General features: G+C 36.3%; 2 protein-coding genes across 2 annotated transcripts; one reads left to right on the top strand and one right to left on the bottom strand.

Moving 5' to 3' along the window:
- Positions 1–858: 858 nt before the first annotated feature.
- get1 (guided entry of tail-anchored proteins factor 1) lies at positions 859–15,706 on the bottom strand. The gene is given in 5 exon segments (NM_001003413.1): positions 859–1,370; positions 2,573–2,687; positions 5,904–5,971; positions 12,886–13,051; positions 15,605–15,706. Coding segments are annotated over 5 exon segments (513 nt in total). The 5' UTR covers positions 15,695–15,706; the 3' UTR covers positions 859–1,296.
- Positions 15,707–16,134: 428 nt separating this feature from the next.
- On the top strand, positions 16,135–19,267 carry hmgn1a (high mobility group nucleosome binding domain 1a). Its single transcript, NM_001309644.1, has 6 exons — positions 16,135–16,342; positions 17,591–17,617; positions 17,719–17,748; positions 17,835–17,870; positions 17,958–18,086; positions 18,263–19,267. Exons 1-6 carry the CDS (start codon positions 16,325–16,327, stop codon positions 18,302–18,304), a joined length of 282 nt encoding a protein of 93 aa, NP_001296573.1. The 5' UTR covers positions 16,135–16,324; the 3' UTR covers positions 18,305–19,267.
- The last annotated feature ends 890 nt before the right edge of the window (positions 19,268–20,157 follow it).

Below are 20,157 nucleotides of genomic sequence, written 5' to 3'. Positions count from 1 at the left end.
AGTAGCAAAATAGTTGTACAGTGCATCCAGAAAGTCTTCTTTGTGCTTCACATTTTACATTAATTAATTTTCCTTAAAACTATGACAAACAATACATCATAATGACAACATGAAAGAAGTTTTTTAAAACTTAATAAATCACATTTACATAAATATTCATAGCCTGTGCCATGACATTCCTATCATGCAGAGTTTACTACAATTTAATTGGAAAACACCTGTGGTAAATTCAGTTGATTGGCCGTGATTTGGAAAGGTTCACACCTGTTTCTATAATACAGCAAACAATACAGTAAACATCCGTCAACATCTTCTTATCAAGTGACATGCAACTAAACAGTCTCTTAGTCAAGTTTTAAAGATTTTGGACATCTTCTTGGACATTTTTAATGCTTCCAAACAGTTTGCTGCAATTATAAAATCACCAATGTCTAGAGGAAGTTCATTATGATGCGATTTACCTTCGGTGCAATTAGATTGGACAGGAATTACAGGATTGATGTTTCTAATCCTCATAGACAAGAAAAAATAGTGACTGAAAAATCAATAAAAGAAACAAACCCATGGATAAAATCTACTCTTTAAAATCTGGCATCAAACAAAGAAAATACGTGGTTTGGAAGATGCATTAAGAATATTAAGGTGATGTGCTCAAAAATGTACTCAAAGGAAAGTAAAAGTGCACATTTTTAAAAGTATCTAGTAAAGTACAATTCCTGAGAAAAACTTGTCAATCACAGTAGTTTGAGTATTTGTAATTTGTTACTTTACGCCACCGTAAATGAGTAATCATCCAGGCATTTCCAAATACTTTTCTCGGTATTGTAAAAGAAATGAAATGACAAAATTCTGTACGTAATTTTTCATTCACATATTTATTGATGTAAGGACATCGTTCTTCAAAAAACAAAATCAATAAATAGATTTATAACACTGACAAAAAACTCTGGAACACCAAAACAACCCCAAATACACATTTATGGTACAATTAATAAATAAAAACAAAACGTTTTGCTGGTCACAAAAATAAAATGACATTATAAAGACTCAATCACTACTCTGTGATTTGTTAGGAATGCACTGTTTATATTTACTTTAGTTAGCTAGTGAATTATGACATTTAAATGCCATTAATCAACAACTGAAGACTAAAAACACAAGACATGAACCATTGAACGGAACAGTAAATGACTTTTTCTTTTTCCTTTTAAAACAACTCACTGAGTTTAGGCCATTCATGAGCATATGTTGTTGTATGGAAAATCAGGCATGGTGCATTTATGTTGACACTGTCGCTTAACTGACAGCTTGTAGAATGAGGGCCACCACTTTGTTACATACAACAAGCCAGCATGTGATTCCAACACCACCTGAGATAAAAGCAGCAAAAGGTGATGTATAATACTTCACACATTAATATATTATAAAATCAGTTTCCTCCCAATTAAACACCAAGGCCCGGTTTTTCAAAAGGTTTAATCCGGATGAAATTGATCCAGATTTAGTAATTCTGTTTTTGCGATCCGTGATCAGGTAATCCAGTGTACTTTTTAAGCCAGTTTTTCAAAGCAACATCGAATTGGATCAAACTGATCCGGATAGGAACTTTTCAGGATCACTAAATCTGGATTACCAGTGCTCAAACAGGATAGGAAATCACAATGTAGAACTATAGATATGTAAAGAGCGACAAGTAGAATAGCCAGCGTGGGGTCAATATAACTTTTTTTTTTTTTTAAATGAAAACTTAATAAATATTAAATTAATAATAATAATAAATAATAAAAACAAGAAAAAGCCCACCCCATCCTCTTCCAGCAGTCCACTCATCTGAGACCTACAACACTGTACATTGAGGATATTTATAACAAGTTTCAAATATAGATGTAAATAAAAAAAAGACTTAATGTCAAAAACTCCACAATAATCTCAGACTTCCTCATCTGATGTGGAGAGCAGCTTGTCTGAGCGTAGCCTTTAGGAGGCGGATCTCAAGTCCTTGGCCTTGGTTTGCTGCAGTTTGGTCAGAGTTAGTTGTTCCTCTGCAGACGAAGCTGTGCTTCTGCCCTTTCAGTCTCTTTTTGCAATTGTTTAAAGAGTTTAAAAAATCAGTCATTGCCATTCTTTGCATTTTTTGTTCATTCTGCAATCAATGCATGCATCACTAATAAATATTCTAAAAAGAAAAATGTTTTCCATTGTGATGAATATATATATCAATTAGAGACTAAATAAAAATGATTGTTTTTGGTCCATTTTCACAGCATTTTTTAAAGTTTTCATTACATTTTAGGCATGAAATCCACGCTAAATCCACCCTTCTGATGGGATCAGTTTAATACAGGTTTTTTTTAATCAAAGTGATCCAGATCCTACAAAAAAGGTCTGAAAAACCCAAACTAAAGGTTTGATCCGGATCAAAACCAAGATTGAATAACGTGATCTAATCCGATTATGTAATCCGTTTTTTCTTTTGAAAAACCCATTTTCAAGATTTGATCCAATCCCTTATCCAAAATCCTAGTGGATTACTTTGAAAAACCGGGCCCAGGAGAGACAGACTGAGACATACCTGCAACTCCAGAAGGAAAGGCGACTAGTCTCTCTAATGGAGCGATCCATTTACTGGGCACTACTGTGACAGGGTCTGCATAATACTTCAGTATGAGCGAGATCATGAGGGCCGCCTAACAACACACAACACAACATGCCGACATTAAAAGAGAAACTTAATAGAGAGTGCTTATATGCAGGGGTGGAGTTAACCATAAGCAAGGTAAATGGCCTTTTAGGCCCCTCCCAGAGATGTGAAGGCCCCTAATTAATACCTATAAGTTACAACATAGTTTATCAGTTTTTGTGTGCTGAAAATCTAACAAATATAATTAACATGACTAATAAATCTGGAATGTATTACTTTTATTACTTTTAAAATAAGATCTGTTCTGAGAAAAAGAGAGCAACACCAAAGACATAAAATACTTAAAAATACAAAGGGTTCAAATTAGGACTGTCAGGTCCCATGGCAGGAATTGCTATACAGTATGTGTATCATAAGTCACTTAGGGTGCTTTCACACCTACACTTTTGTTTCGGAACGTATCTCGTTTGCCCAGTTAGCGCGGTTCGTTTGGCATATGTGAACAGGGCAATCGCGCTCTGTTCCGCGCCAAAGTAATCGCTCCGAGATCGCTTGAATGAGGTGGTCTCGGCTCGATTGAAACGAACCCTGGAGCGGTTCGATTGTAGTGAGAAAGCGATCCGATCCGAGCGCGGTTGTATCACAGTGTTTTATGGATATGTAATAGGCATACGGCTATATGAAGAGAGAATTATGAGTATGGCGGGAAGTTTCGCGAGTCTCCGGATGCCCGCAAACAAGTGATGATCTCCCGGTAATCTCGCGTCTCCCTCCAGGTCCTCAAATAGGCATCGTCGCGCACCCTTCTCACCCCTCCCCACCGCGTCTCTCCTCAGACACGTCGTGCGCGCGCACCCTGTCAATCACCACCAAACCACCACCTCTCCTGACAGCTTAGCGGGACGCTGCAAAATAAACCCTGACACTGACCAATGTAAGGAGAGTTTACTCGCACGTGACTTGTTTTAGCTCTTTTGGTCCGATTAGAAACTTTGCAGTGTGAAAGCGAACCGCTCCAAGAGCAAAGAGCAACAATGTAACAATTGTAATCTCTGTTTCAGAACAACTGAATCGATTCACAGGTGTGAAAGCACCCTTACATTAACCATGTAAGCTAAACAAGTGAAATAATAGATAATTAAACATTTTGGAAATTGACATTCATGAATTAATAGACATTTTAGAAGCGTTTCGTTAAATGTAATGGTCACACTTTACAACAAGGTTCATTAGTTAATGCATTTACTAACATGAACAAACAATGAACAATACATCTACTACAGTATTTGTTCATGTTAATAAACGTTAGTTAATGAAAATACAGTAGTTCATTGTTAGTTCATGTTAACTCATGGTGCATTAACTAATGTTAACAAGCATGGACTTGGATGTTAATAATGCATTAGTAAATGTTCAATTATGATTAATAAATGTTGTACAAGTGTTGATCATGATTAATTTATGTTAGTAAATGCATTAACTAATACACATTGTAAAGTGTTACCAATGTGACAAATAAATAAAAAAAACTCTTATTTGATTGTCATATTTGATATGGCTTTTAATATTCATGTAATATCATACACAACATGGAGATTCTGGTCTTAAAGCCAAGAATACCTAAATATAAACTACCTTAATGTTAGAGATCCATGTAAAATATGAATGCTATAAACAGGTCTAATGACACTGGAGACACTAAATTTGCTAAAATGCATTACATCTGTGTAATTGATTTTTTCAGTATTGTTCATTACAATGTTATATTTATTAATTTACTTACTTTTTTGCACTTTACATTTTTGCTTTCAAGTTTGAATCTTTTTCTAATCCATTTTTAAATTGTTCATTTTGTATATTTGAATGAATTTTATTATTCATTCTTTTTATTTATTTAATTTTTTACATATTTTTAGGCATCTCTCCAAATGTTCACAACACTCCTGGGGCCTCATGTATCAGCGTACGCCAGGTTTCACGCTCAGAATCGCTCACGTTTGGATTTACTAACGATGAATGGGAATGTGCGCAGCTCCATGCCAGCTTTATGGCTGGCGTACGCACATTTTTTGTGCGTGTCTGTTTTATTTCCATTGGCGACTCCTAGAGGCAGTTGTGTTAAATTCCTCTCTACAAAGTGTCTTTGAGCCGTGCAATGGCAGCTGTATGAGACGGGTTCATCTAGCAGGTATATAAGAATTCCATACCATGCAGTTAACCAGCCAAACATTAAAGCACAGTATGCAGCAGTCGCCTGTTTACCCAATGTAATCTGAGCTATCTACTGCACACACATTGCTATAAAGACACTATCTGAAGATGAATTTGCATGTGTGAATCAGAAACATTTCCATTCAATAAATGTGCAAATAAAATATGATGCACAGACTTATTAATGATTCCTACTTGTCTTTCTTGTGATAAATAGTAGGCAAAATCTGATATGTAGCTGGGGAAAAAAGAAGAAAGAGTTCATCAGACGCTGGATTCGAACCGAGTTCATGCTTGAACATGTCAAAACATGTTAACATGCGTCTTACGAACTGCGCCACTGAGACTCTTAAGGGAACTGCAACATTTTACACCTATAAACCACACTATTTCTTTTTTAATTCACCCAGTGCGATGTTCAGACCCAACTGTGTTAACCGCATCAGCTAAACTCTCCCAATATATTTTTTTCTTTTGTTATTATTTCCGGAGAACAAACTTGCAAATAACACAGTTTTTCTCCGGTCTACCTCCGAAAGGAGCACCTCCAATTCACATTCTGTTCAAAGTTTCTCTTCTTGCTTGCTTTTGCCTTTGCTTTTTCGTTGGGTTTTGCCAAAGTAGAGTCATTAGCATATTCATACGGGGGAGGAAGCAGGGAGGGGTTTTGTGCTTGTGCATGTTGCGCTCAGTTTCACGTTCATTCGGATGCACAAAAGAATATGCGTGAGATTCGGCATTCGGTTTCATACATCTGAATTTTTTTCTGCGTACGCACATTTACAGCTTTGTGCGTACACAATGTTTTAGAATGATTTCCACGCAAGTCTTTGTACATGAGGCCCCTGGTGTTTCCTGGGGTCCGTTTTTCGTATGTGGATTACTCAATTTGGTTATTGATGATTTGACACGATCCAGGATCTTTTCGTTCTTCAAAACTGATCTGAGAGTTGCAAAAGTTCTGGTTGCTAGATCTGCTCAGGAATAAATATGTTAAAGTAGGCTTAAACTGAAGTGTTAATATTGAAATAAAAAAGGGTTCCTCACTCACCTGAAGAATGTAAAATGCTATATTTACAATCCACTTCATTTTTGCTTGCTGTGCTGTTCTGGATTTAACTGTAAAGCAACAAAAGAAAGTAGAATCAAAAAAGGTTCATATTTAAAATGGTTTTATGACGTCAGCCCTCCTGGCTATTCCAAGTTGAAATAAAAGCAATTTAAAACCTTTCATAAAGCTTGCTTTAGATTAACAAAAATTAAGGACTTACTGCATTTTAAAAATCTAGTGTTTTGTTATTAATAGAACTTCCTCACCAGGGTTGCGTTTCCCAAACAACGACGTAACTCGTGGCTGAACTATCATAGTGCGATGCATCGATTGGGAAAAGAACAATGTAGTGATGCGTGTTTCCCAAAACCTGTAGTTTCTCTGTCGCAGATCCATTGTTTGAACCACGTTAGTTATATATAAAACGCCAATAATGACGCTCTAAACGGGTTAGAGTAACAACTTCTTTAGAGAATAACCCCATTTATTTGTGTAAATTATGTTGTTTTACACGCACACACATTTAAAAAAAAATCCAATATTCGTTTTGGTAAAAAACACTCGTTTTTCATTTTAATTTAAATTTGTCAATGGCACATGTATAGAGCCTTTGTTTCCTTTACAAATAATATTGAGAACATTTATATAGTCTATTCTGAAACACAAAATCACTTACAAAAGATAACACATATCCTAATATCATAAATAAATAATTTAAACAAATAATGAGGCTATTTATTAAGAAATTCAATTTTATATTTATTATTGAGAAAGAATATTTTAGAATACTTTATTAATATTAATAACACTAATGATGATGATTATTAAGTAGGATTTTTTTTTTTTTTTGAAAGTCTACTTTTACAATTTGACACATGCACTGCAGAAATGCTCTAACCAACAGGCCCATGTCATACACAGTACAGATACTTAATAAATAACCTACTTTAAATAGAAAGCATTAACATATGCTGTTTTTTGTTTTCACAAGCTTTGGAGATGTAACAAATTCCGCTTTTAAATAATAGGTCAGCTATAGCTTTCGTCATGAGGCTGTGTTCTAAACGACATCAACGTTTTCAAAGTGCATTGTAAAGGGAACGCAATTGTAAATATAGAGATCGCTAAAACTGAACTGCAAAAATACTCTGAAAGCAAATTACACCAAAGACAGAGGACTTTAATGTTTTTTTTTTTAATCATTCCAAGTTTAAATGTTAGAATGTTCTAAATCAGGGGTCACCAATCTCCGTCCTGGAGGGCCGGTGTCCCCGCAGGGTTTAGCTCCAACTTGCCTCAACACACCTGCCTGGATGTTTCAAGTATACATAGCAGACCTTAATTAGCTTGTTCAGGTGTGTTTGATTAGGGTTGGAGCTAAAACCTGCAGGACATCGGCCCTGCAGGAACAAGTTTGGTGACCTCTGTTCTAAATGATTAGGGCATATCTAACTACAGCTCCAGATGTGTACTTGCAAGCGTATAAGTTTGCGAAGCAGTTTGCGAATGCTCGTTGAAACGACAGATTTGGAAAACGCCAAATCAACAAACTATGTTTCTAACGACAGAACTTGCTAACTTAGTTGGCTAACGATAGTTTTCAGAAACATACCCCAGAACATCACTATTAAATAAGTCTCAAGGCAACAGTTTTATAACCTGTGTTAGAAACCTCTTAGCACTGAAAGTCTTGTTGGGTCTACCCGATTCAACTGACCAGCCCAATAGTAGACTTGAGCTGGGTGAGTACTGATAAGGAAAACTTACAAAATATGCTACCCAGAAGGCCTAAGGATAATGCATAAGGATTATAGCAGTGGATCTTTATGTGATATTCTGAATAATCATGAAAAATTAATCATGAAAAATAAAGTTTCTACTCAGTCCGAATAGAACCACTGGGAAATAAAGACTCCGCTATACTTCAAACTAAGCTCTTTTTTGTTCTCCATTTGAGGGCAAAAACAATGTCTTGTGACTGAGAGGTGGTATACTGTTTTAAAACACTCTGGCACCCCTGTGCTGCAGGACGCAGGGTTTTAAACGAGTTGCCCTGCTTGAGTGTACTGCTAAACATAACAACAATGGCCGCTCATAGAGAAGAACCCTTTTATAAATATCTGACACAGCCTTCTCCATAAGAAGTGTGTGGCTCATCACATTGCTTTATATTTGCCATGGACAGACACGAATAGAACAATGTTTAGAACTGTATCAGATGTGGCATGATACGGTTGTGCGTTGTAGCAACTGGTGCGTGAATCCCTCAGAATCTTTCCGCAAGTGATAGTGCAGGTGTGGATACATCTGTACCAGCTCTGCTACTCGACCCTCCAGTGTATTTATGTTGCCATGTTGGTGTTGTTGTGCTGGATGTTTTTCTCCTGTCTGACTCTGAACTCTGTAGACACGAAGCACGTTTAGAGGCCGGCTCACAATGCGTTGTGCGATTTTTTTATAAACCTAAACTATTGTAGCATGTCAGACTGCACAAAGATGGCTTCCATGTCACACTGTAAAGGCTGATTTATACTTCTGCGTCAAGCACACGTGTAGGCTGTGCCGTGCCCGCATAGTCCTCGCCGTGTCTGTCGGCGTCGCTGACGTGCACCTCTCAAAAAACTTAACTACGTGTCGCGTAGCCCAAGCTCTGTGATTAGTCGGCTTGGAATCGCTGACAAGTGTGGGCGGGACCAAGAGCCGTGTGAGTCCGTTGGAGCGAGTGTTTACAAGTATCGACTGTACGACTGAGCTTCGGATGGAGATGGTTGCTTTGTGTTTACCTTGTGGTTAGTTGTTGCACGTCTGCTGGTTCCTGCCTCAAAATGAGCGAATTTGAACCACTTGTACATTAAGGAAGCGTTCAGAAAAACCAAACACTAGCGAAGAAACTCGACACAGAGGAACATAAACACCTACTGCCATCTAGCATTTCGGAAGTATTATTGCAGAGCAACAGAAACAGTGCGCAGAAGTATGAATGCACAGCTTTGCGCGTTGCATGCGCCGTGGGTCATGCTGATCACTTGATGCAGAAGTATAAACCAGGCTTACGAAATCAGCCATCATAATGTCAGACTGAACGACAATGAAGATGCACCAAACACAGAAGAAAACACCCGCGGAGTTTGACGTCTCGCATTCTTAAATGATTCCTCACAGGAACAGACAATCTGTAGCGGCAATTTTGCACACAGCACGTCTAAATATTGAAGGCAGGAAGAATTTTTTTATTTTTTTTATTTCCCGACGGTCATTTGGATTGTTGCATGGATTGCGTCATCAGATTCTGCGCTTCTATTGGTTCTTGGATTGACGTTCATCGCAGCTGTTTCCTGTCACTGCAGGAAAGTGCCTGAAATCTTCTCAGAACTTCATCGGAGGAAAACATAATCGCAACGGGCCATAAGCAGCTGTCTGTGAACATGTCAAACCAACGATCAAAGACCACAGATTTTAGCCTAGGACCTCAGGAATCTTTTAGGATATTCCAAGGTTGGCCCAGATGGCTGAAATATCACAGTGTGAGACTCTGTGTCGAGTTTCTTCGCTGGTGTTTGGTTTTTCCTGAACGCTTCCTTAATGTACAAGTGGTTCAAACTCGCTCATTTTGAGGCAGGAACCGGCAGGGCTTAAACCGGCAGAGTTCTAGCCACTGATTGCATACTTGTCACTGAACAAGGGTAGGTAAAAGCAAAACAAACTCTCCCAAAAAGTTAGCTTTGGTGGACTGTCTCAAATTGCTGAAACAAACTCAAAAAGAACTTTGTTTTGGCCAGATTTTCTAAACTATGGAATTTCAGTAACACCGTTACAGAAAAATGAGGCAATTTAAAATGCATTTAAATGTAGGCTTTGCGAAGCTCTAAAAACAACTGGTAAATATGACTTCCTAGACCACAGGTGTCAAACTCAGTTCCAAAAGGGCCGCAGCTCTGCACAGTTTAGTTCCAACCCTAATTAAACCACCTGATCAAACTAATTAAGTCCTTCAGGCTTGTTTGAAACCTACAGGTAAGTGTGTTGGAACAGGGTTGGAACTAAACTGTGCAGGGCTTCGGCCCTCCAGGAATTGAGTTTGACACCCCTGTCCTAGACCTTCTTTCCATTTCCTAGGCAGAATATTCATTTCTACAAGCAGCACAATTTAGGCCTAATCTCATTAAAGTGAATAGTGCAACACACAAATGTTGAATTGCCTGTAGTAAACGTGCAAACTGATCTGACATGGAAGACCAAATCGTACTTACATTTTTGTTTTGACACACACAGTTGTTCTTGGCGTTGTATGCAGGGTTCTTATACATTTTTCAAAGTCAAACTTAAGCACTTTTCACTATTTCCAGCACTTTATAAAAGTGGGTAATTACATATTGTAATACATACTGTACTTCATACTACATTATACCAGATGGTATTTGTTAAAGTATTCTATAGTAGTATGGTATTCTTCGAAGTAAAAAATGTAAAGAAGTGTTTTGCCCCAAGCCCAAACATATACATTCATTTACTCTCTTTAAATGTATTTTACTCACATCTTAAATGTAAAAAAAAAACATGCAGATATCTATGCACAGATACCAGAGCTTTATTTTATGCTAAAGCAAAAAAAAAAAAAAAAAAAAAAAAAAATATATATATATATATATATATATATATATATATATATATATATATATATATATATATACACACACACACACACACACACAATTTAAATAGTTTATTATTATTACCATTTAGTAACTAATTAATATGAAAGCAACAGAATTGCATTTTCAAGCGGTTTCAAGCACTTTATACGAAATCTAAGCACTTTCAAAAATTAAAAACACTATATTGCTTTTATTAATATATTTATATGGTATAGTTTTACATATTTTTATTATGCTAGTAACAAGTACATTTACATATTTTTAATCACAAGGACATTGTAAAAAGTCAATCATGTTTGCTTATAATGTCAAACAAATATGGCATGTGACATTTGATGTGCTTTATGCATGCGTATAGAATCAATCAATGTTTATATGAGAGTAAAACACTGAATTAAATCTTCTCATTGTATAAAGTGGCCATGGCTCTGTTTCATATGTATTACTTTTACAATTCAATAGAAGGACCAGCCTGATCCCACGAGGAAACGTAAGTATTTTACGTTTTGTCAGTTTAGTGGCTAATTCGTACGAAAATGTACGATTTTAAAAAAAGAGGCGTGGCACCCAACCCCACCCCCAACCGTCACTGGGTGATTAGCAAATCTTACTAAATTGTACGAATTAGATTGTACCAAGTGTGCCGCAAGCCTGCGTTTGAGTGAAGGTCTCGGCCGTTAGATCGCCCCTTGGGGGCATGCTGCAGTACAAGTCATAAAGCCCGCCTCCTCCGTGTTAATGAAGGAGACTTGAGCCCAAATAAAAAAAATTTGTACACTTGCAATAAAATGTCCCGAAAGATGGTTCTGGTCGATTAAGGCACTGATTATTGTGCTGAAATAGGTGCAGATCTTAATTTTTGTAAACAGTTTGTTTTTAGCAGTAATTTAATGCTGGGCGTGTCATCATGATTGACAGCTTTGATTGACAGTTTCTCAAAGCAGACTGTCTGAGCTTCGGCAGGAGACTGAAGTGTTATTATTCGATTTCTGTGTTATTTTACCATGACAAAATGAGTTCAGCAGTAAACTATAGTTTCTGACATACATGATCCTGGTGGAACACTGTTTATTCGCTAAGGTCAGGGCTTTTTTCGGGCTTTATTAGTTTGCTGATTCACGCCTAACCACCCAGATAGCAAAATACACTCGGGCCAGTTCCGGCTAGATTCTCGCCTGTCGGAGACTTACCCCTCAGAGCTCAGACTGACTACCTCTGCTGGACCTACTCCGGATGCCTGGACTCACTGCCCGATTCCAGCCCGAGTCAATCGAGCCAGATGCGGCGGCCGAGCGAGCCGGCGCTGCCGCATGCGAGCCGGAATCAGCCAGCGACGCCGCGAGTAGGTTATGCGCTGCGGCCCGGAGCTGGCGCGATTGAATATATAAAACCCTCATATTTGTTAACGTTATTACATCCATTTGTGTTGATATGACAGCAAACGCATGCTGAGAAGTTCGGGGGGCGTGGTTGATTTTACATAAAGCGTTTGGTTGGAAGCTCGACTCCGCTCATTTTCGCGGCTCCTCCTCTGGCTCCATCAGACAGTCCTTCTGCGCATGTCAAGGCTCCAATTTCAGCAGTCTTTTGCGACAGTTTGTGCCCGTCAAGCAGGCGTTTTGCCCTCAAGGCGTTCAATGGGAAAAGGGGCTGTCGCGTCGTCCATATTTTTTACAGTCATTGGATTGTACGAATTCATACGAATTAGCCACTAAATCAAAAAGGTACGAATCGCCGTGAGATTGCCTTGGAAGGACATATCACTCAGGTTTGTTTGTAAGATGAACAAAACTCTTATGAGTTTGAAACATCATAAGAACAAGCAAGAGTCATGACCGTTTTAAATTATGGGTAAACTAAGTTTCATCCATTTTACCCACAATAAACTTACTATGCTGGACATGAAGGACAGCAACAGGCAGCAGCTGAGCCATTTGTCTCCCTTCATGAACACTGAAGCCGTTATCTGAAACCCACCTGCCATTTTCCACACTTGGGCTGAGTCCTCTAGGGTAAAGTGAAAAACTTTTGGTTTCTTAGTTGTTCCCACCCCACTTTAAAGTGGACAAAGGTACATTTTCAAAGCTTTGATGCTATTTTGACTTTCATCTGCTTCCAGTGAAGTGTTCTGTTGGCTGTAAACATCTTAACACGTACCCTTTGCTCCTTGTTTTTTTCTGGAATCAATATTATACATGTTGCTACACATTTTGTCTGCTTTAGTTAGTGGGCTTCTTTCTTACCACATGTGTGCTGGTAAGAAAGCTTGGTCCACCACCTTGCTGCGTATGCATGTAATGTGCAAAATAAGAACGAGTTTTATTTACCAAGAGTTTTGAGTTGATCAGTCATCTTGTTGATCTTGCGTTCCAGTCTAGCATATCTGGCAAACTCGTCCATCATGCTGATGGTTGACAGTTCCATCTTCATGTTCTGGATCTCAGTCCTCATCTCCATCTCCTGATCTGCATCTTTATGGAAGATCTTTGACAACTATGAGAACAAACACACAAATAAAAAGTTTTAATATACATGCACGTGTGTTTATTATATATTAGGCATGGGACGATAACCGTTTTCAATATACAGCGGTTTGTAAAAGTCAAGGTTTTAAAACCGCCAAAATTTTCTGCCATTGACCTTATTCTTTAATGCGGAAGTGCGATCATTTTAGAACTTCCGATTCAGTTGCCTAAACTGTAAAACTACTTGCTCTACAAACAAGTGTTTGCATAATTATACATAAAAGTAGAATAATATAATAAGAAAATATCAGTTTGCAACATCAAGCAACAAAACAAGCCATTTTAACATCTAAAAATGAATGGAGGTGAACATTTTAGGACAACAGTATCTCCAGCATAAAAAAAAAAATCCAAATTTGCCATTTAAAAAAAAAAAATCTGTGTTTTTGAAACAAATCAAGTGAATTCAATGATTCATTTGAATTACTCAGACAAGATTACTGTTCCAAAATATTATAAATGTTCCTCAAAATAAAATATACTGTGTTTATTGGGGATTTTTTTTGGTTTTGTTTCTTACCCAGACATTTAAAAAGAACATATTTTAGAGCAGTAATAACAATACCGTCAAACTGATATTTTTATCCAAGGATGTCATACCGTCAGAATCTTATACCGGTCCATGCCTATTATACATGAGCAATTCCATGCAAATGTCAATTTAGGGCAAAAAAATTAAGTTTTCACCAAAATACCCAAACCGTTTCTATGTTTTTAGTGTAAGCAAGTATTTTAAAGTACTTAGTAAATACTAAAAAATGTCTCAGTCAATGTTTTAAAACTATTTTTATTTGATTTACCAAAGTCACATTAATGGCAATTTCACATCCATAGCGAAGCTTTTACCTCATAAATGCAAAAATGTCAAATAAAATAAAATCAATTATGTTTGTTCTATAGAGCAACTCTTATCCTTTTTATTAGCATTATTTCTTTCGGGCAGTGCAGTTTAATTCACAGAATTTCTACAAAGCATGTTATTGTATACTGCAAACTCGCAGACTTTTTGGTCACATCCATAACGCATGCTTATTTTCTTTTATTTAAGGTACAAAACATGTTTACAGATAGATATTTTTCTGATCCCATAACTCTGTGATGAGTTGTTCTGAAAAATATAAACAGATGCTTCAATATAATATTACCATATACTTTCTATGTGAATTTATGTTTTGAGTTTTTACTGCAAATGTTATATATGAGCAATTCCATGAAAATGTCAACCTTGCCATGAAAAGAAAAATGTTTTCACCAAAATAGCGAAACCGTTCCTACATGTTTTGCGCAGGCAAGTGTTATACAGTACTTTAAAAATACTTAAAAATGTCTCTGTCAATGTTTTCAAACTAATATATTTGATTTACCAAAGTCAAACAAATGGCAATTTCACATCCGTCACATCCATAACGAAAAAGTGTCACATCCATAACAAAGATTTTCCCTCAAAAATGCAAAAATGTCAAAATAAAATAAAATAAATTAGTTTTGTTCTATAAAGAGCCAACTCTTATCCTTTTGTTGAAAATTATTTATTTTGGGTTGTGCAGTTTAATTCACAGAATTTTAAACGAAATAAGTTGTATACTGTAAACTCGCAGACTTTTTTTGTCACATCCATAACACTTGTTTATTTTCCTCATTTAAAGTATAAAAATGTTCACAGATTGAATTTTTTTGATCCTAGAACTCTGTGGTTAGTTGTTTTGGAAAATATAAACAGATGATTCAATATAATGTTAAAATATACTTTCTCTGCAAATTTATGTTTTGAATTTTTACTGCAAATGTCACATCCATAACGCTGGAATCAGCCCTATATATCCTAGCTTTTACACTGAATGTCCCAAAAATGTAATCAAAATGAATCAATAACGTTTAATCAATTTGTGCTATATAATTGTTGCTATAATTTCCCCATAGCAACAGTACTTTAAATTTCGTTATTAGGCTACTATTTGGAATAATAATAATGTAAACATGCAAGCTAAACAACCAAGTTCACAGCACAATTAAAATGTTTCAGAATATGGCTGTGCTAAAAACTGTGTGATGTATATTTAAGACACACACGGTGGATATATATATATATATATATATATATATATATATATATATATATATATATATATATATATATATATATATATACCACGTACACGAAATAGAATGTAATATGAATTAGCAGTAGTTTAGAAACATTATACAAGTATGTACTGTTATGAACGAATTGACCTGTTTTAATTGATTTGTCAAAGCAACAACACCTCATATAAAATGTTTGTTCGGTAGAACATCTTAATGTAATTCATGAGTGAATTAGAACAAAGCAAAATGAAGATACTGTGCTTGTTTAACAGGGAAGCTTTTGTTCGCTGTGCCTACAAGAAGCTCCGGTAGGGGTAGCAGACATGCTGTATCACTGTGCATTGTGGCGTCACGTTATGTTACAACGAAAACACGTTTTAAATAAAATATATATGTGCTTAAGCGTCCCTAAAACTCGTTTTAATTGAGTACTTACAAATGAAGAAATGGATGGCAGGAATGTTTTGACGAGGTTGCACAGAAACACAGAGCTCAGTACAAGAAACCAGTTAAACCCGGCAGCCATTTTCTTTTCATCAGCCTGATCCTCCCCCAATTATTCAAACGGACTATAGCCCTGTTTTAAAGTGGTCCCTTGGATTAGACGGTTATTGTTCACTTGTGTTGTTTAAAAACATGCAATTGCATACAAATGTGTTTTAAACCCCCATGTTTGTAAGATAAAAAGTATTGTTTTCGCGTTTATTGTTTACAATATCTTTAAATGCATTTAAATCGTTTGCAATGCTTGAATATGTACTCAACACTTCCGCTGTTAAATGTTACATTTGTAAGCGTACCTACACAAAAATTATTAAGAGTGGCGCCTAAAGAATATACAAGTAAATCTGTGATTGGCACCTCAACCTATCCAAACAGGTACTTTGCTTTGGTTTGAAATGTGGTTGCCAGGACGTTTCAGCCAATCGCCGCTCAGAAGGGGCGGAGCGTAGCCTGCATCAGGTTAGTGCTATAATGAAAAGAATATAGAAAGGGGAGATCCAATCCGGTTTCAGCTAGTTTCCGTTCCGATAGAACATTTAAGCTTGCTTCAGTGTTTCCTAGACCTGTTTTTTTACTCTTTACTAATCGGTGCTGAAGCTGCTGTAATTTATTTCCTATTTTTGTTCTAAAAGCACACACGCTTTAAGCAGCCATGCCTAAAAGGAGCAAAGTAAGTACAAACATACTCGATATTTTATACTGTTTTGTAATTTTGGTTTTATTGGCATGCGATAAATCAACATGTATGTCTTTATGAAGCTTTGTGTAAAGTTATTCGTGTGTTTACTGCATTGGTGCATGCGTTAATTTCTAATCTAGGGCATGTGAGTCGGTGGCATGAATCTGGCGCCTTTTTACTTAGAGCTGTGCAATGGTTCTGTCGACTGCGTGTGGATATTTAAAGAAATACACGACGCAAGGAGCTCTCCTAGCTTTATTTTAATATCAAAATCGTGTTTAGAAAACGCAAAGTTATGCTCAACCAAAGGGGTGTAACGTTAACCTCGTAACGTTTGTACATGTTATTCATCCGAGAAAAGACCGCGTCCTGCAAGTGTTTTCTATTTTAACTGCTACATTTTATGTCATTTTGACCATATGCACGCGAATTTATAAAAGTTGTAAGTCTGAAGGTATTATGTGGGATTATTAAGACCTTGTTGTGTAACTGTAAATACATGTGTAGTGGCGTGTTGTGTACTCCATATGGCTCTCGAGTAGGACACATACACACTATAGCCTTGAGCGTCATGGCTGCCTTTGGACTTAGCCATGTTTAAATAACCCAAACAGAATAAATCTGCTGGGGTAACAAGATCATTAGTATTTTTTAACATGCGTATACCGCCTGAATGTTTTCTTACTTGACCTTTGAAATGGACTTTAAGTGGTTTAAGACAGTTCGCCCACTTTTACGCAAATTTATCCAAGTCCTAAATGTAATAACCTTTCGTTTTCATTTTCAGCAAGGAAAACTTGATGCACGTTCACAATTTTTAACGAAATGTATCGACGTTTAATGTATTTACTCGTCGAAATGAACGAGTTTGGTCGGTAGAGGCGGAGCTACTGTTCCCCTCCTCCCTCTAAACTACTTCAGTGTGGACATTTTTTTCTTTTAGGTAACGTCGCTATTACCTTCAGAACTACTGTAAATAAACTTGTCATCGGCAAACAATTGCAATTTGATTTACTTAGTTTATTTCCGACGTTTGGTTTTTATATTTGTGTTTACATTCTCATACAATTAATTATTAGGCCTACAAGACCCAGATTCCTCCAACCCTCCCCCACAGTGACTTTCAGATTACATAATTGGCCATAAGTTTGGAGGGGGGTGTTGTGGGGGTACAAAACCTCCCCCTTCAGTCAACCATCTATTTACACACACTAACCACTTCTATTTCCTCTGGTACAGGCTAACAATGACACTGAAGCAGCTGGGGTAAGTTTGCCTCTTTTACTGTGGCATTTAACACATTCTTGAACACAACTGTTACAAGTTTGTCTTGTTTTCTTAATTTCTTGTTTTCTCCACATAAACAGCCCAAGAGACGGTCTGAGAGACTTCAGGGTGTAAGTTGGTTTTGTCAGACTCGCTAATTTCATTGTTGTTTACAATTTTATCATGTGCCTGGCTAATGCATGGTTCTTTTTTCCAGAAACCACAAACGCCAAAGTCTGAGCCCAAGCCAAAGGTAAATGAAAGGAAATAAGCTTTATTACAGGTAAAACATTTTAATCAGTGGCTTAATGGTGTGTGTTTTTTTTCTGGAACGTTACAGAAAGCACCTGCACGAGGAAAGAAGGCCAAGGATGTAGAAAAGGCCAAACCAGAAGAGAAGAAAGAGGACGCAAAGCCAGAAGCCGAGGAGAAAACTCCAGCGGAGAACGGAGAGACCAAAGCTGATGAAGTAAGCCATTCTCTATTTACATTAGAATAATTAATATATACTGCTCGGGTATGTTATTGAGCTCTGTGCCTTATTTTAGTACAGAGTGCTGGGGAAATTGTATGTAATTTTTGGTTTTTGTTGCCAAGTCTGTTGAAAACGGGTATTTTATAACTAATTTACTTTTATTTTTACAGAACAACGGAGAGGCAGGAGGTGACGACGAAAAAGCTGAATAACGTTAATATCATTTCACCAGAGCTCCCATACCTCTTTTCTTGTACAATACAGAGGAATATTTTTATTGACTATTTTCTAAAAAAAAAAAAGGTTTTGTTTTAGTAGTTCAAAAATTAGAAGCTCGTTTTATAGACGATGTTCAAGAGAAAAGCCTTAGAAGAGAGATTCCATCTTTTCCCACTCCAGTTTTTCCTGAAGAAGAATTGCAATCATGAAACAACTAATGACTTCCCTTTTATTATTATTATTTTTTTGTCTCTGTTTTGGGAGAGGAATGGAACAGGTTGCGACAATGTGATTTGTGCCATTTTTAAACCTTTTTAAAAATGAAATTTCTTAAGTCATTCAATTGTAACTGGGAGCGTTTGCCTGAGACACTAACATTCCATAGGCAATATAAGGGACACCTGTATGTAGCCTGTATTGTTTTGGAAGGGGTTCTGTAAGAAAATGCTTTTTGTTTTTTTAGGGGGGATGGGACTGATTGTAAGCTGTGTTCTGCAAATTGAAACCTCTTTATTCAAGCCGTTTTAATGAATCGACAGCTTTTGATTAATGATCCTGCTCGCTAGTACTGGAACACTCATCTGACGTGTGATTTTTACTTTTGTCTGTGTGGTGATAGCATTGCAATAACGTTGTATAGCTGCTGAAAAGGTTTTCATGATTTCTATATGCAGTATGTGATGGTACTTTTAAGAGGATGAAAAATGGAATTGTGTGTGTTAGCAAAGCTAATGGCAGAGCTGTGTTACAGTGTTAAACATGCAGGTTGTAGCTGACATTATACAAAAGAATTACTGTAATTTCATTCTTGTGAACATGCCAGCAGTAGCTAAATCACTCAAGGTTTTTAGGTTAAAAGTACATGTGTACAGTTTTCTTTTTCTTCCCATTTTTATGTAGTTGTATCTGTAATGATTGGTTGACTTGCCAATAAAATGGTTGTAATTTCACCTTAATATTTTTGCACTTGTTTTTTCTGTTTTTGTTTTTCTATGGCTAAATATTAAAAAAAAATATGTAACAGTGAAAGTGATAACTACAAAAGTCAGTGGTTGAATGACAATGATAATGAAAAATACAGTAGATAAAAGAATGCCATGGACAATGGAATTGCTAATACATTATTTTTGCAATATACATGTAGTCATTGGATAAATTATAGTAAAAAAAAAATTAATAGACCAAAATACAGTGGAACAATTTTTTTTTTTACAATTAATTTATATTTATTTGAATATATATTAAAAAATATTTACAGTTGAAGTCAGAATTATTAGCCCCCTTGAATTATTACACCACTTGTTTTTTTTCCCCTAATTTCTGTTTAACGGAAAGATTTTTTTTTCAACACATTTCTCAACATAATAGTTTTAATAACTCCTTTCTAATAATGAAATTATTTTATGTTTACCATGACGGTAAATAATATTTTACTAGATATTTTTCAGGACCCTTCTATACAGCTTAAAGTGACATTTAAAGTCCTAACTAGGTTAATTGGGTTAACTAGGCAGGTTAGGGTAATTAGGCAAGTTATTGTTTAACGATGGTTTGTTCTGTAGACTATCGAGGAAAAATATGTCTTAAAGGGGCTAATAATTTTGTCCCTAAAATGGTGTTTACATTTTTTTTAAATACTTTTATTCCTGTCGAACTAAAACAAAAAATACTTTTTCCAGAAGAAACAATATTATTAGACATACTATGAAAATTTCCTTGCTCTGTCAAAGATCATTTGGAAACGATTTAAAAAAGAAGAAAAGCATTTGAAGGGGGCTAATAATTCTGACTTCAACTGTATATAAAGCTGAAATTTTCGGCATTTTTACTCCAGTCTATAGTGACG

The sequence above is a fragment of the Danio rerio genome, chromosome 15, assembly GCF_052040795.2.
Source record: "Danio rerio strain M-AB ecotype USA chromosome 15, GRCz13ab, whole genome shotgun sequence".
Classification (NCBI taxonomy): Eukaryota; Metazoa; Chordata; class Actinopteri; order Cypriniformes; family Danionidae; genus Danio; species Danio rerio.
Note: the sequence above shows the minus strand (reverse complement) of the source record. Positions and strands in the feature narration are given on the sequence as shown.